Here is a 13,714-nt window from a genome sequence, read left to right as displayed (position 1 = left end):
TGTTAATCTGGGATATTAAAAGATAATAGTTTTTTCATTCAGATTCTTTTAAACATCACCTACATAGTACTTACAAAAGATACTCCTAAAACCAAATAACCCAGAAAGGTTGAATATTTAAAAAATGGAAAAGATACATCTGTCAAATGTATTAAAAAAAGAAAAAAAAAAGTGTAGCAGTGCTAATAGCAGACAGCACAAAATATGATGTGAAAATCATTAAATGAGACAAAAAGATATTGCATTTTGATTTTAAAGACACTGTTTAAAGACTGAATTAAATCTTTTAGGTACCAATAGCTTATCTACAGAAACTACAAGGAGAAACTGAAACATTCACATACTCAGAAGTTTCCCAGAAACCTCCTTTTAATTTTAAATTCACACTTACCACCTATTTTTTTTTAGAGCAGTTTAAGGTTCCCAGAAAAACTGAGCAGAAGCTACACTTCCCATATTAAGTACAAAATTTAGTACATTAAGTACAATAGTACATAAATATTCAGTACAATATTGAATGGAAAAATATTTTCAGCAATGTTATAAGACAAAATTCAGAACGTCTTGGAGATACATTAACATGAGAGAAACTTGGGTAAATCAGTGTTAATTCATTAGCGTTTCAGAAGTAAACGATAAAAACTCTTTCTCCTAATAGAGGTGTCATAAAATAAAAAAACCTGAAAGTAAATATTACCAAAATTAAGAAACACCACTGACGTCAAAAAATATGGTCAGGGCTGGGCGCAGTGGCTCACACCTGTAATCCCAGCACTTTGGGAGGCTAAGGGGGGCAGATCACCTGAGGTTGGGAGTTCGAGACCAGCCTTACCAACATGGAGAAACTCCATTTCTAATAAAAATACAAAAATTAGCCAGGCGTGGTGGAGGGCGCCTGTAATCCCAGCCACTTGGGAGGCTGAGGCAGGAGAATCACTTAAACCCAGGAGGTAGAGGTCGTGGTGAGCCGAGGTCATGGCATTGCACTTCAGCCTAGGCAACAAGAGCAAAATTCCATCTCAAAAAAATCCAAAAGAAAACAAACAAACAAAAATCTGGTCAGAATGCATAAAAAGAAACATCAAACTAGTTGAACACATTATCCTTCATGAACCGTGGGAAAGCTTTATACAGTATGTGTTTGTTTTGTTTTGAGATGGAGTCTCGCTCTGTTGCCAGGCTGGAATGCAGTGGTGCGATTTCGGCTCACTGTAACCTCTGCCTCCCGGGTTCAGGCAATTCTCCTGCCTCAGCCTCCCAAGTAGCTGGGACTACAGGAACGCACCACCATGCCCAGGTAATTTTTGTATTTTTAGTAGACACAGGGTTTCACCATGTTGCCACGATGGTCTCAATCTCTTGAACTTGTGATCCACCCGCCTCGGCCTCCCAAAGTGCTTGGATTACAAGCGTGAGCCACCACGCCCGGCCTATAGCATGTGTTTAAGACATAAGTTTTGAAGTCCAACAAACCTGTGTTTGAGTGCTAACACCTTGTGTACAAAACTTAGATAAAAAATTGAAGCTTCCAACCTTAGTTTCCACATTAAATGGGGATAATAGTTTCTAGCCTCATAAAGCTATCAGGAGGATAAAATAAAATGCTTGATAGAGGGCTCAAAAATTGATAGTTATTATTGTTACTATTAAATTATGAAATTGTAATTGAATATTAACAATAGATTTTATTATTTACAATGTAATTTAATAGATGCAAGGTGTATGAAATGGGGTATTATTTAATATGTTTTATGAAGTATTCTCTGAATTTTAAAATCAAATGAGAAATACTTTCCATTTATTTATATAATATATGGATTCTCAGTTCCCAACAACTAGTTTCAATATTTTATTAAATTTAGAATTGATAATGAAATAAATATAAGTTGTCAACCTACCACCATTAACAAGTGTCCCAAATTTCCAATCTAAAGAGCAGAACAAGGTTAAGAATGACATTAATACAGTCATTCTCCAGTCCCACTAATTTCTTCTCTTTTAGAACTATAAAGATTTTCAGAAAGAAAGTATTTTTTAAAACCCAATGGAACAGAATCCTGCCCCAAAACCAGAGAACTAGTCCAAGCACCTGATCTGGTGGCCAGAAAAGCCTAAGCAACTTTTCAATTTTGCTTCTACTGAATAAATGTTACTAATGTGCCTGACATAGTTTTTTTGTTTTTGTTTTTGGTTTCTTTGAGATGGAGTCTCGCTCTGTTGTCAAGCTGGAGTATAATAGCACGATCTCTGCTCACTACAACCTCTGCCTCCCAGGTTCAAGTGATTCTCCTGCCTCAGCCTCCTGAGTAGCTGGAACTACAGGCACACACCACCACACCCAGCTAATTTTTGTATTTTTAGTAGAGACGGGTTTCAGCATGTTGGCCAGGGTGGTCTCAATCTCTTGACCTCATTATCTGCCCACCTCAGACTCCCAAAGTGCTGGGATTACAGGCGTGAGCTACCACGCCCGGCTGAGCAAGAAATCTTTTTAAGTAATTAAAGGAGGATCTTATTCATATACTCCAAGAATGTTATCAGGTGCTTTTTTTCTCTACCTGCTTTTAGTTCTTGGTACCCAAGAAGATATATGTAGAAGATACTGAAGCACCACCCCCAAACACACATACTCCCAAATAAAAAGAAATATTAAGCCTGGATTCCCTAACATTAAATTTACTGCAAACTTTACAAAAGGGGAATACAAGAAATTAAAGCAGTCACTAGTTGCATACATTAATCAATTCCCTTACTTGATTCTTATCAATTCGGTTCAACAGGCTTTCTGTGTTATTTCTAAGCACAAAGGCGACGATATAGTTCCTTACCTTTCCATTAGCTTCTCTTGATCCCAATTGAAGTGGCTAAGGAGTATTCTTGTGATAGTTGCTGGATTCTAAAGAAGGAGGGGAAAAGAAAGTCATTTTAAGGTAATAACACTTCATTGACATTTAGTGAACTCCTAGGTTGAAGTTAAATTTCCATAATACTCTACCCAAATTTCCATCCCTAGGGTATTTCTTTATTCCTCTAAGAAAATATATTTTAATGATAAGATCAAGACTATTTAAACATAGTCTGCCACACTACTATGTCACGTTTCTTTAGGATTCAAAATAAGCCAAAAAGAAATTACACAGAAAGTAAGTTAGGCGCTGTCTTAATCGCAAAAAAAATAATTTCAACACACCGCCACATCAGCACACTAAATGTAATCAAGACAATTTTTAAAAGAAAATTTCCAACACTCAGACACGATCGCATGTGCCTATAGTCCTAGCCACTTGGGAGGCTGAGGCAGGAGGATCTCAGGCCCCAGAGTTCAAGTCCAGCCCGGGCAACATAGTTAGACCCAGTCTCTTAAAAAAAAAAATCATTTAATACCTTATGCACTGAATAGTTTCAAATGCGTTCAAATCACTTTTAAGTTATGGGCCGGGCACGGTGGCTCAAGCCTGTAATCCCAGCACTTTGGGAGGCCGAGACAGGCGGATCACGAGGTCAGGAGTTCGAGACCATCCTGGCTAACCGGGTGAAACCCCGTCTCTACTAAAAAATACAAAAAACTAACCGGGCGAGGTGGCGGGCGCCTGTAGTCCCAGCTGCTCGGGAGGCTGAGGCAGGAGAATGGCGTAAACCCGAGAGGCGGAGCTTGCGGTGAGCCGAGATCCGGCCACTGCACTCCAGCCTGAGCCACAGAGCGAGACTCTGTCTCAAAAAAAAAAAAAAAAAGAAGGATTCTTCACAGATATTTAAGCAAAATTAAAAAATACTGTACCACATAGTAGTTTACAAGGTAAACTTTTAGGCTGCTATTTCAAGAAGGAAAAGTTACCACTATGAAATAAAACAAAACCAAAGTTTACTGCCTTATCATTCAATGCTGTCACAGATATCTCCATTTACCGTAAAACTAGTGAGCTTACTATTTGTGTACAAATTTTAACTCAAAATGCAATGGGGCCTAAGAAATCAGCAAGGCCTGACTCAAAGATATGAGAGCTAGTTACAATAGCAGAAGTGGAACCCAAACATGGATCTGCTTATTTGTGTCTCATATATAATTTTACTACATCAAATAACCTTCCAAGAAAGATCTCTGTGGACTAAAAACACTTTACTTCACCACAGGCGGGCCATAGTTAGCTACAGATTTAAAGTAAACTCGTATAAAAATAGTGCCATGAAAGAAATGTATGTCAATTGTTTTCAACAGTACCATTTGTTACAGAAAAATTTACTCACATGCATACTCCCCTCCAAAAGCCAAAGATACGGATACTCACTTACTCATCTTAGTACATTTTGCTAATCTATCTAGGTACTCCTTACTTCTTTGGACTCACACTCCCCTAAGAATCTGTCTTTAACAGACCACTGCAGATAGACGCCACCCATCTATAAGTTAAGATGTGAAAAGAAATATTTTAACTGATCCTAAGTTATACATATATTTGTAGAGAATACAGAGACACTGTCATCTCCAGCTTTCTTAGAAATGTGATCTAAAACTTTTTTTTTTAAAGAACCAAGTTCAGTAAGTTTTAACAAGAGGATTTGCCTACAACTGAAATAAAGTCACTAATTAAGATTTAGCTATATGTAAAATAAGAGCAATAATCCATCAATCGAGAGACTTAAGTCTCCTGTCATTAACTAAAATTGCATGACTACAACTTTGTGGCATCCAGCACACTATATTTTCTACCACTGGATAGGGTGTTTGGGGTAAAATATTTCAGGAATTGTTAAGAGCCTCAACTTGCAAAAAGGGAAAAAAGAGAGGGGAGGCAGTATAACTTGATGTTGCTAGTGCCAAACCTGTTATTGGTTTATCAAAAGTAAATATGGTAAGTTTTATTAAAACAGATTCCTAGTTTCTACCACCATACTTTTATTTAATACGGTTAGGGCAAAGGCTCCCTAAATGTGCTCACTGCCATGTGAGGCATGACACGTAGGAGACTCAAACTGTAATTCCATGCTTCCGGCTAGGGGAATAAAGAAGGCCCCTGGGAGCTGAAGAATATGGGTGAAATCACTGATGGTAAGAGACAGAAAAGTAGATCCCTAAGTCTGTGGGCCCAGCTGCAAGCTATCTATATATACGCAGAACAGATCCAAAGAAGTGTAAGGTAGGCTTTCACAATAGAACTAGGATATAAATCACTGCTCAAATGCTAGATCAACCAAAGTGGGAATGGGAGGGGCAAATGCAAACAACATGGCAAAGACTTTGAAAACTGAACAGATAATGGAACCACTGCCTATATAAGAAAAGAAAGAACTTGCAGGTATAAACTAACTACGTTGATTTGTCTACTAAAACAAACAAATCTTCAACTTTCTCTACAGCATTTCAACAGGACTCAGAATCTCACAATATTCAAAATGTCTGGGATAGAATCTAAATACTAAACACAGCAAATACAAAACCAAAAAACTGACCAATTCTTAAAGCAGAAGGTAATCAAGAGATGCTGACTTCTATTTAGATGACCCACATATCATAATTATCAGAGACTTTTAAAGCAGTTATTTTATCTTTATTTTTTATTGCTCTTGTTGACCAGGCTGGAGTGCAATGGCACAATCTTGGCTCCCACAACCTCCGCCTCTCGGATTCAAGCAGTTCTCCTGCCTCAGCCTCCCAAGTAGCTGGAATTACAGGCATGTGCCACCATTCCCGGCTAAATTTTTTGTATTTTTAGTAGAGATAGGGTTTCTCCATGTTGGTCAGGCTGGTCTCGAACTCCTGACCTCAGGTGATCTGCCCGCCTCGGCCTCCCAAAGTGCTGGGATTACAGACCAGCAGTTATTAAAACCATGATCCATTAGGTAAAAAATGAACACCTTAAAACAAATATGAAATTATCTTTTCTGTTGTTTTTTTGATGGAGTCTTGTTCTGTCATTCAGGCTGGAAGGCAGTGGTGCGATCTAGGTTCACTGCACCCTCCGCCTCCCCGGTTCAAGCAATTCTCCTGCCTCAGCCTCCCAAGTGGCTGGGATTACAGGTGCATACCACCACGCCCAGCTAATTTGTTTTTCTTTTTAGTAGAGGGTGAAACCCCCTCTACTAGTCTCAAACTCCTGACCTCAAATGATCCACCCACCTTGGCCTCCCAAAGTGCTGGAATTACAAGCATGAGCCATTGTGCCTTGACAAAATTCTCCTTTTTTTTTTTTCTGAGACAAGGTCTTGCTTTGTTGTCCAGGCTGGAGTGCACTGGTGCAATCTCAGCTCACTGCAGCCTCAACCTCTTGGTTCAGGTGATTCTACCAACTCAGCCTCCTGAGTAGGTGAACTACAGGCAAGCGCCACCATGCCCAGCTAGTATTTTGTATTTTAGTAGAGACAGGGTTTTGCTATGTTGCCCAAGCTGGTCTCAAACTCCTAGACTCAAATGATCCTTCCACCTTGGCCTCCCAGAGTGCTGGGATTATAGGCATAAGCCACAGAGCCCGGTCTGAAATTCTCAAAAAAGAAAGAGTTGACTATTTTTTTAAAAAATGGAAATTTTAGAACTCACTCACTGGACTGGCTCACTATCAGAAAGAAGATGACAGAAGAGTCAGTGAACTTGAAGACATGGCAACAGAAATTATCCAATCTTAACAAAAGAGAGAAGAAATATTTTTTTAAAAATGTACAATCTCTCAGGGCCTATAGGATATCAAAAGGTATCAAGCTAGAATTCCATATTCACTAAAAGTATAGTTCACAAATGAAGACAAAGACATTATCAGACAAAAAAGCAAAAAACAGGTTAGGTGCAGTGGCTCACGCCTCTAATTTCAGTGCTTTGGGACACTGAGGCAGGAGGATCACTTGAGCTCAGGAGTTTGAGACCAGCCTGAGCAACATGGTAAGACCCCGTCTCTACAAAAACTACAAAAGATTAGCTAGGTGTGGTGGCATACGCCTGTAGTCCCACTAGCTGAGGAGGCTGAGGCGGGGGGATCATTTGAACCTGGGAGGTTGAGGCTGCAATGAGCTGTGATCACATCACTGCACTCCAGCCTGAGCAACAAGGCAAGACTCTGTCTTAGAGACAGACAGACAGAGAGACACAGAGACGAGAGAGACAGAGAGAGAGAGAAAGAGAGAGAGAGAGATTGAAACCTGCTCTAAAAGAAAAGCTGTAAGAAATTCTTTGGGTGGAAGGGAAATGATATGGGGGTAAGTAGAATATTTTGAAAATTTCAAATAATCCAAAAGGCAGAAAAAGGAGGAACAAAGAGAAAAGTAATTTTAAAAGGCCTAAATCTAACCATGTAAATAATTACATCAAGTGTAAATGTTCAAAACAAACCATTTCGAAGCCAGGGCAACCACTCAGATTTTTTTTCAAAAAAGGGCAAAACTATATGCTGTCCATAACAGCTCAGTTTTCAATGTAAGGATTGATATATACAGATTAAAAGTAAAAAGACGGGAAAAGATGTATCATGCAAACACTAATCACATGAAGGCTACAGTGGCTATATTTCTATCAGGCAAAGCAAACTCCAGAACAAGGAAAATTAGCAGTAATACCTTCAAAATAAAGAAAAAACTGATAGAAATCAAATAGATGATTCCACAATTATACTTAAGAGATTTCAACACTCCTCTCTCAGTAATCCACTGAATACTATGTAGACAGCCTACTTCCAAATTAAACCATCTTTTGTTAAATCCAGGCTTGAAAGAGGAAATCTCAAAGAAAATTAGAAAATATGTCGAACTAGACAAAAATGAAAATACAACATATCAAAGTTGTAGGACATAGCAGTGTTTACAAGAAAATTTATGACATTAAATGCTTATATAAGAAAATCAGAAAGATCTCAAACACTTCAGGAAGAAAAAGAAAAACACAAATCAAGCAGAAGAAGGGGAATAAAGACAAGTCAATGAAAAAAAAAAAAAAAAAAAAACCACTACGAGAAACAAAACCAAAAGCTAGTACTAAAGATCAATGAAACTAAGAAAACTCTACCTAGGACAATAAGCAAATACTACAAACTCTTTGCCCATTAAATTCATCAATTCAATAAAACAGGCCAACTTCTCAAAGACACAAACTACTAAACCTCACTAAACAAGAAACAGGTAACACAAATGCTCCTATTACTGATTAAGCAAACTGAGTATGTAATTAACTCTCTTTAACAAAGAAAACTCATGGATCAAAAATGGTATCACTGGTAAATACCACTAATCATTCAAGGCAGAAAAAACAAATTCTACACAACTCTTTCAAAAACCAAAAGAGGGACCACTTCCCAATTCCTATAAGCTCACACTGATATCAAAATCCAAAAGAGACATTTCAAGAAAATTACTCTATGAAAAAAGATGTAAAAATCCTCAGCAAAATATTAGGAAATGCAATCCAGCAATACATAAAAAGGATAATTACACTGCAACCAAGTGGGGTTCATCCCAGGATTGCAGGGATAATTTTAAACATTCAAACTTCAGTTTAATTACCATACTAAAAGCCTAATGAAGAAAAGTCATAGGACAGGATATAAAGCATTTGACAAAATTCAACATCCACTACCATAAAAATCTCTCAGCAAACTAGGAATAGAAGAGGCACTTCTAGGCCAGGTGCCGAGTCACTCTTAGTCAACTCTGTACTGGAGTCTTACAAATACAATATGGCAAGAAGAAGAAATAAAAGAAATTGGAAAGGAAAAAAGCTGTTTCTAGTCAGATGACTATGTATGTGGCTATGCAGAAAATCCCATTAATGTACAAAAAATTCCTAGAAGAAATGAGTTTAGCAAAGTCCAGGGCCAATATAAAAAGATTAGCTGGGCCGGGCATGGTGGTTCATGCCTATAATCCTAGCACTTTGAGAGGACAAGGTGTGTGGATCACCTGAGCTCAGGAGTTCAAGACCAGCCTGGCCAACATGATGAAACTGCATTTCTTCTAAAAATACAAATAATTAGCTGGGCATGGTGGTGGACGCCTGTAATCCCAGCTACTCGGGAGGCTGAGGCAGGAGAATCACTTGAACCCGGGAGGCAGAGGTTACAGTGAGCCGAGGTGGCGCCACTGCACTCCAGCCTGGGCAACAGGAGCGAAACTCCATCTCAAAAAAAAAAAAAAAAGAAAAGAAAGAAAGAAAAGATCAGCTATATTTTTACATACTAGCAATGAATAACTGAAGATCAAAAAAATTCAAAGTGCCACTTACAATAGCACCAAAACCTCAAATATGTAGGTATAAATTTAGTATGTGAAGAACGTGTACACTGAAAACTGCAAAATACTGATGAAAGAAATTTTAATAAGACCTAAATAATGGAGAGAGATGCCATCCGATTGGAAAACAACATAGTTAAAATGTTAATTCTTCCCAAACTGACCTATAGATTCTACTCAATGCCAATCAAACTCCAAATATTTTTTGATAAATATCAAAGTGATTCTAAATTTTATATGGAATACCAAGGAAACTAGGATGGCCAAATTTGAAAATTTTGAAAAATTGTAAAACACAACACCTGATTTCAAAACATAACTATGAGGTTACAGCATTGGCAAAAAGATACACAGATCAAAAGAATGGAATGGAGACCAGAAATAGACCCATATAGAGAGCAAAACTGATCTTTTACAAAAGTGATAAAACAATTCAACAGAGAAAAGGTCTTTTTTTTTTTTTTTTTTTTTTTTTCTGAGTCAGAGTCTCACTCTGTCAGCCAGGTTGGAGTGCAGTGGCGCGATCTCCGTTCACAGCAAGCTCTGCCTCCCGGGTTCACATCATTCTGCTGCCTCAGCTTCCCTAGTAGTTGGAACTACCACGCTCGGCTAATTTTTTTTTTTTCTTTTCTTTTTTTTTTTTTTTGAGACGGAGTCTCACTCTGTCGCCCACGCTGGAGTGTAGGGACGCAATTTCGGCTCACTGTAAGCTCCGCCTCCCGGGTTCACGCCATTCTCCTGCCTCAGCCTCTGGAGTAGCTGGGACCACAGGCGCCCGCCATCACGTCCGGCTAATTTTTTGTATTTTTTCTAGTAGAGATGGGGTTTCACCATGTTAGCCAGGATGGTCTTGATCTCCTGACCTCGTGATCTGTCCCCCTTGGCCTCCCAAAGTGCTGGGTAGTACTTGAATAATTAAGATGTACATACTTTTAAAATGTACTTCAGCTCACATTTAATACAAAATTAATAATGGATCACACCCAAATGTAAATCAGACTATAAAACAGAGAAAATGGCCAGGCGCGGTGGCTCATGCCTGTAATCCCCGCACTTTGGGAGGCCGAGGCGGGCGGATCACGAGGTCAGGAGATCGAGACCATCGTGGTTAACACGGTGAAACCCTGTCTCTACTAAAAGATGCAAAAAATGCAAAAAAATTAGCCGGGCGTGGCGGCGGGCGCCTGTAGTCCCAGCTACTCGGGAGGCTGAGGCAGGAGAATGGCGTGAACCCGGGAGGCGGAGCTTGCAGTGAGCCGAGATGGCGCCACTGCACTCCAGCCTGGGCAACTAAGCGAGACTCCTTCTCAAAAAAAAAAAAAAAAAAGAACAGAGAAAATGTTTGTGACCTTGAGTTACACAAATAGTTCATACATACATCAAAAGCACAATCCCTAAGAGAAAACGGATACACTGAAATCCATCAAAAGTAAAAGATACTGTTAAGAGAATGCAAGATATCCCACAGACTAGAAGATACCTGCAAATTACATTTCTGATGAAAAATCTGTACCTAGAATAATTTTTTAAAAATCTAAAAACCTAACAATAAGAAAATAAAAGCCCATTTTAAAAATGGATTTACGATTCCATTTAAATGACACAGTGGAAAAGGCAAAATTACAGGGCTCAGGCCAGAAGAGGTGGGAGGTGCCTATAGTCCCATCTACTCAGGAGGCTGAGGCAGGAGGATCACTTGAGCTAAGGAGTTCAAAGATGTAGTGTGCGAGGATCCCATCTGTGAATAGTCACTGCGCTCCAGCCTGGACAACATAGTGAGGCCCCATCTCTCTTAAAAAAAAAAAGGGGGGGGGGCTGGGGTGGGGGATTGGTGTCACACCTGTAATCCCAACACTTTGGGAGGCCAAGGCAGGAGGACTGCTTGAGCTGAAGAGTTTCAGACTAGCCTGGGCAACAAAGCAAGACCTCTACTAAAATTTTTAAAAAAATGATCCAGGCATGATGACACACATGCCTATAGTCCCAGCTACTCTAGAGACTGAGGTGAATAGGATCCCTTGAGCCCAGGAGCGCAAGGCTGTAGTGACCTATGATCGCGTCACTGCATTTCAGCCTGGGCGAAAGAGGAAGACCCTGTCTTAAATGAATGAGTGAAAATAAATAGAAATAAGGATAGGGTACAAATCCAGAGCTGCCAAATATTAAGGGTGGGGGAGGGTCTGACTAAACAATGGGGTAGAAAGAAATCTGAGGGGTGATGGTGAGGGAAAACTGTTCTGTAAGTTAACTATCGTGGTGCTTATACAACTTGAGGCATTTATCAAAACTCAGAGAACTGTATGCTCCAGTGTAAATTTTCTTGTATGAAACTTAAAACATAAAGTATTCAACTATAAAAGTAATCTAGCCTGCATTGGAACACCTGTAGTGAAGTTCTTTTAAAAAGAACAATGTGGGCCAGGCGTGGTAGCTCATGCCTGTAATCCCAGCACTTTGGGAGGCTGAGGCAGGTGATCACCTGAAGGCTGACCAACATGATGAAACCTTGTCTCTACTAAAAATACAAACATTAGCCGGGAGTGGGGACCCACGCCTGTGGTCCCAGCCACTTGGGATGCTGAGGCATGAGAATCACCTGACCCTGGGAAGCGGAGGTTGCAGTGAGCTGAGATCAGGCCACTACATGCCAACCTGGGCAACAGAGCAAGACTCAGTCTCAAAAAAAAAAAAAAAAAGGGAGGGGGGTGGGGAGGCCAAGCACAGTGGCTCACATCTGTAATCCCAGCACTTTGGGAGGCCAAGGCGGGTGGATCACCTAAAGTCAGGAGTTTGAGACCAGCCTGACCAATATGGTGAAACCTCATCTCACCTAAAAATACAAAAATTAGCCAGGTATGGTGGCGTATGCCTGTAGTCCCAGCTACTCGGGAGGCTGAGACAGGAGAATTCCTTGAACCCAGGATGCCGAGGTTGCAGTTAGCCAAGATCGTACCACTACACTCCAGCCTGGAAGACAGAGACTCCGTCTCAAAAAAAAAAAAAAAAAAAGAACAATGAAAGTAAAAGGGAATGCTGAACAGGAGAACACAGATTTGAAATTACTTAGTGCCAAGCACAATGCTAGAGACTTTAGATACGTTTCATTTAATCCTCACATCAATATTTTATTCAAGTTAGGTATGATTTACATTTTACAGATGAGGTTACAGAGGTTAAGTGTCTTGGTCCACTTAAGATAAAATAGGCGGCCGGGTGCGGTGGCTCAAGCCTGTAATCCCAGCACTTTGGGAGGCCGAGACGGGCGGATCATGAGGTCAGGAGATCGAGACCATCCTGGCTAATACGGTGAAACCCCGTCTCTACTAAAAAATACAAAAAACTAGCCGGGCGAAGTGGCGGGTGCCTGTAGTCCCAGCTACTCGGGAGGCTGAGGCAGGAGAATGGCGTGAACCCGAGAGGAGGAGCTTGCAGTGAGCTGAGATCCGGCCACTGCACTCCAGCCTGGGTGACAGAGCAAGACTCCGTCTCAAAAAAAAAAAAAAAAAAAAGATAAAATAGGCTAGTAGGATTTGAATATATGGAGAGATTATTTTTTAATTTGGGATTATAGCACCACTCCCTGCAAGGACTTGTCAAAGGAGAGAAATTCACTTCGGTGTGCCACCAAAACTGATAGTTTAGTGAAAAGCCAATTCAAGCTCTTGGCTGAAATAAAGAACTCTTCATCCTTTTTAGAGGATATAAACAAACCAAACAACAGTTTGGGTAAAATCACTATAATTAGAAAACTAGTACTATTACTAGCAGCAGTACATTTTAACTTTTAGGACAATAAAACATCGTCATCCTCCAGCTGGGGCCAAGGGGTTTGGGAACAAAGGGGTGGGCCTGATCCCAGTGTCCCCACCCTTCTTGTCAAGGTGCTAAACTGGAGGGCGTTCCTTGGGTACTGACTTTCCCAGAAACTCAGAACCAGAGAGGGCCAGGCACCAGCCCAAGGTCACACAGCCAGGCGCTTCTTCCCTCCTAGACCCCCAAGGACTGGACTTGCAGGGCTGGGACAGAGGTGGGGTGGGGAAAAGCAATGCCTTGTCAACCCATGCAGGGAGCCCTACTCCCACCCCCAAGATGTATAAAGTTGAGGAACACCCCTGCTCCCACATCCATGCTCACTCAGGGCTCTGCTCCAAGTGCTTGGCACTCACACCAGCCTCCCGCCCTCCATGTCACAGGTATCAGTCTCATTTACAGAGGGGAAAATGTTGGTCAAAAGCCTCCCCAAGCACACACCGCTAGACCACACAGAGGACTTAGATGCAGCTGAGGGTTCTACAGTCTCTGCTGTCCCTTCTCCCACTTGTGCTGCCAGGGACCACACTCTGGAGAGGGAGAAACGAGAGTGAGCTGGGTGCTCACACATGGGGCATGGGGGACTACGAAAGGGTCAGCTAGGAGGAAAGGGCAAGGTCTGATCCTGTATGTACACATCACACAGCCCGTGGAGTCAGGAGACCCAGGGCCAGGTCCTAGCTCTGCGGCTGCTCGGCAT

At 40.8% G+C, this 13,714-nt stretch overlaps 1 protein-coding gene across 1 annotated transcript in view; it reads right to left on the bottom strand.

Annotated features, from left to right (window-relative positions):
* LOC105470181 (uncharacterized) overlaps positions 1-13,714 on the bottom strand; it is a 318,425-nt gene that overhangs the window by 212,234 nt on the left and 92,477 nt on the right. Inside the window, exon 13 of the mRNA XM_071101026.1 lies at positions 2,829-2,896. Within this exon, the coding sequence (XP_070957127.1) occupies positions 2,829-2,896 (68 nt within the window). The remainder of the gene's footprint in view (positions 1-2,828; positions 2,897-13,714) is intronic.

Source organism: Macaca nemestrina, chromosome 7, assembly GCF_043159975.1.
Source record: "Macaca nemestrina isolate mMacNem1 chromosome 7, mMacNem.hap1, whole genome shotgun sequence".
Classification (NCBI taxonomy): Eukaryota; Metazoa; Chordata; class Mammalia; order Primates; family Cercopithecidae; genus Macaca; species Macaca nemestrina.
This window is presented reverse-complemented; position numbering and strand designations above follow the sequence as displayed.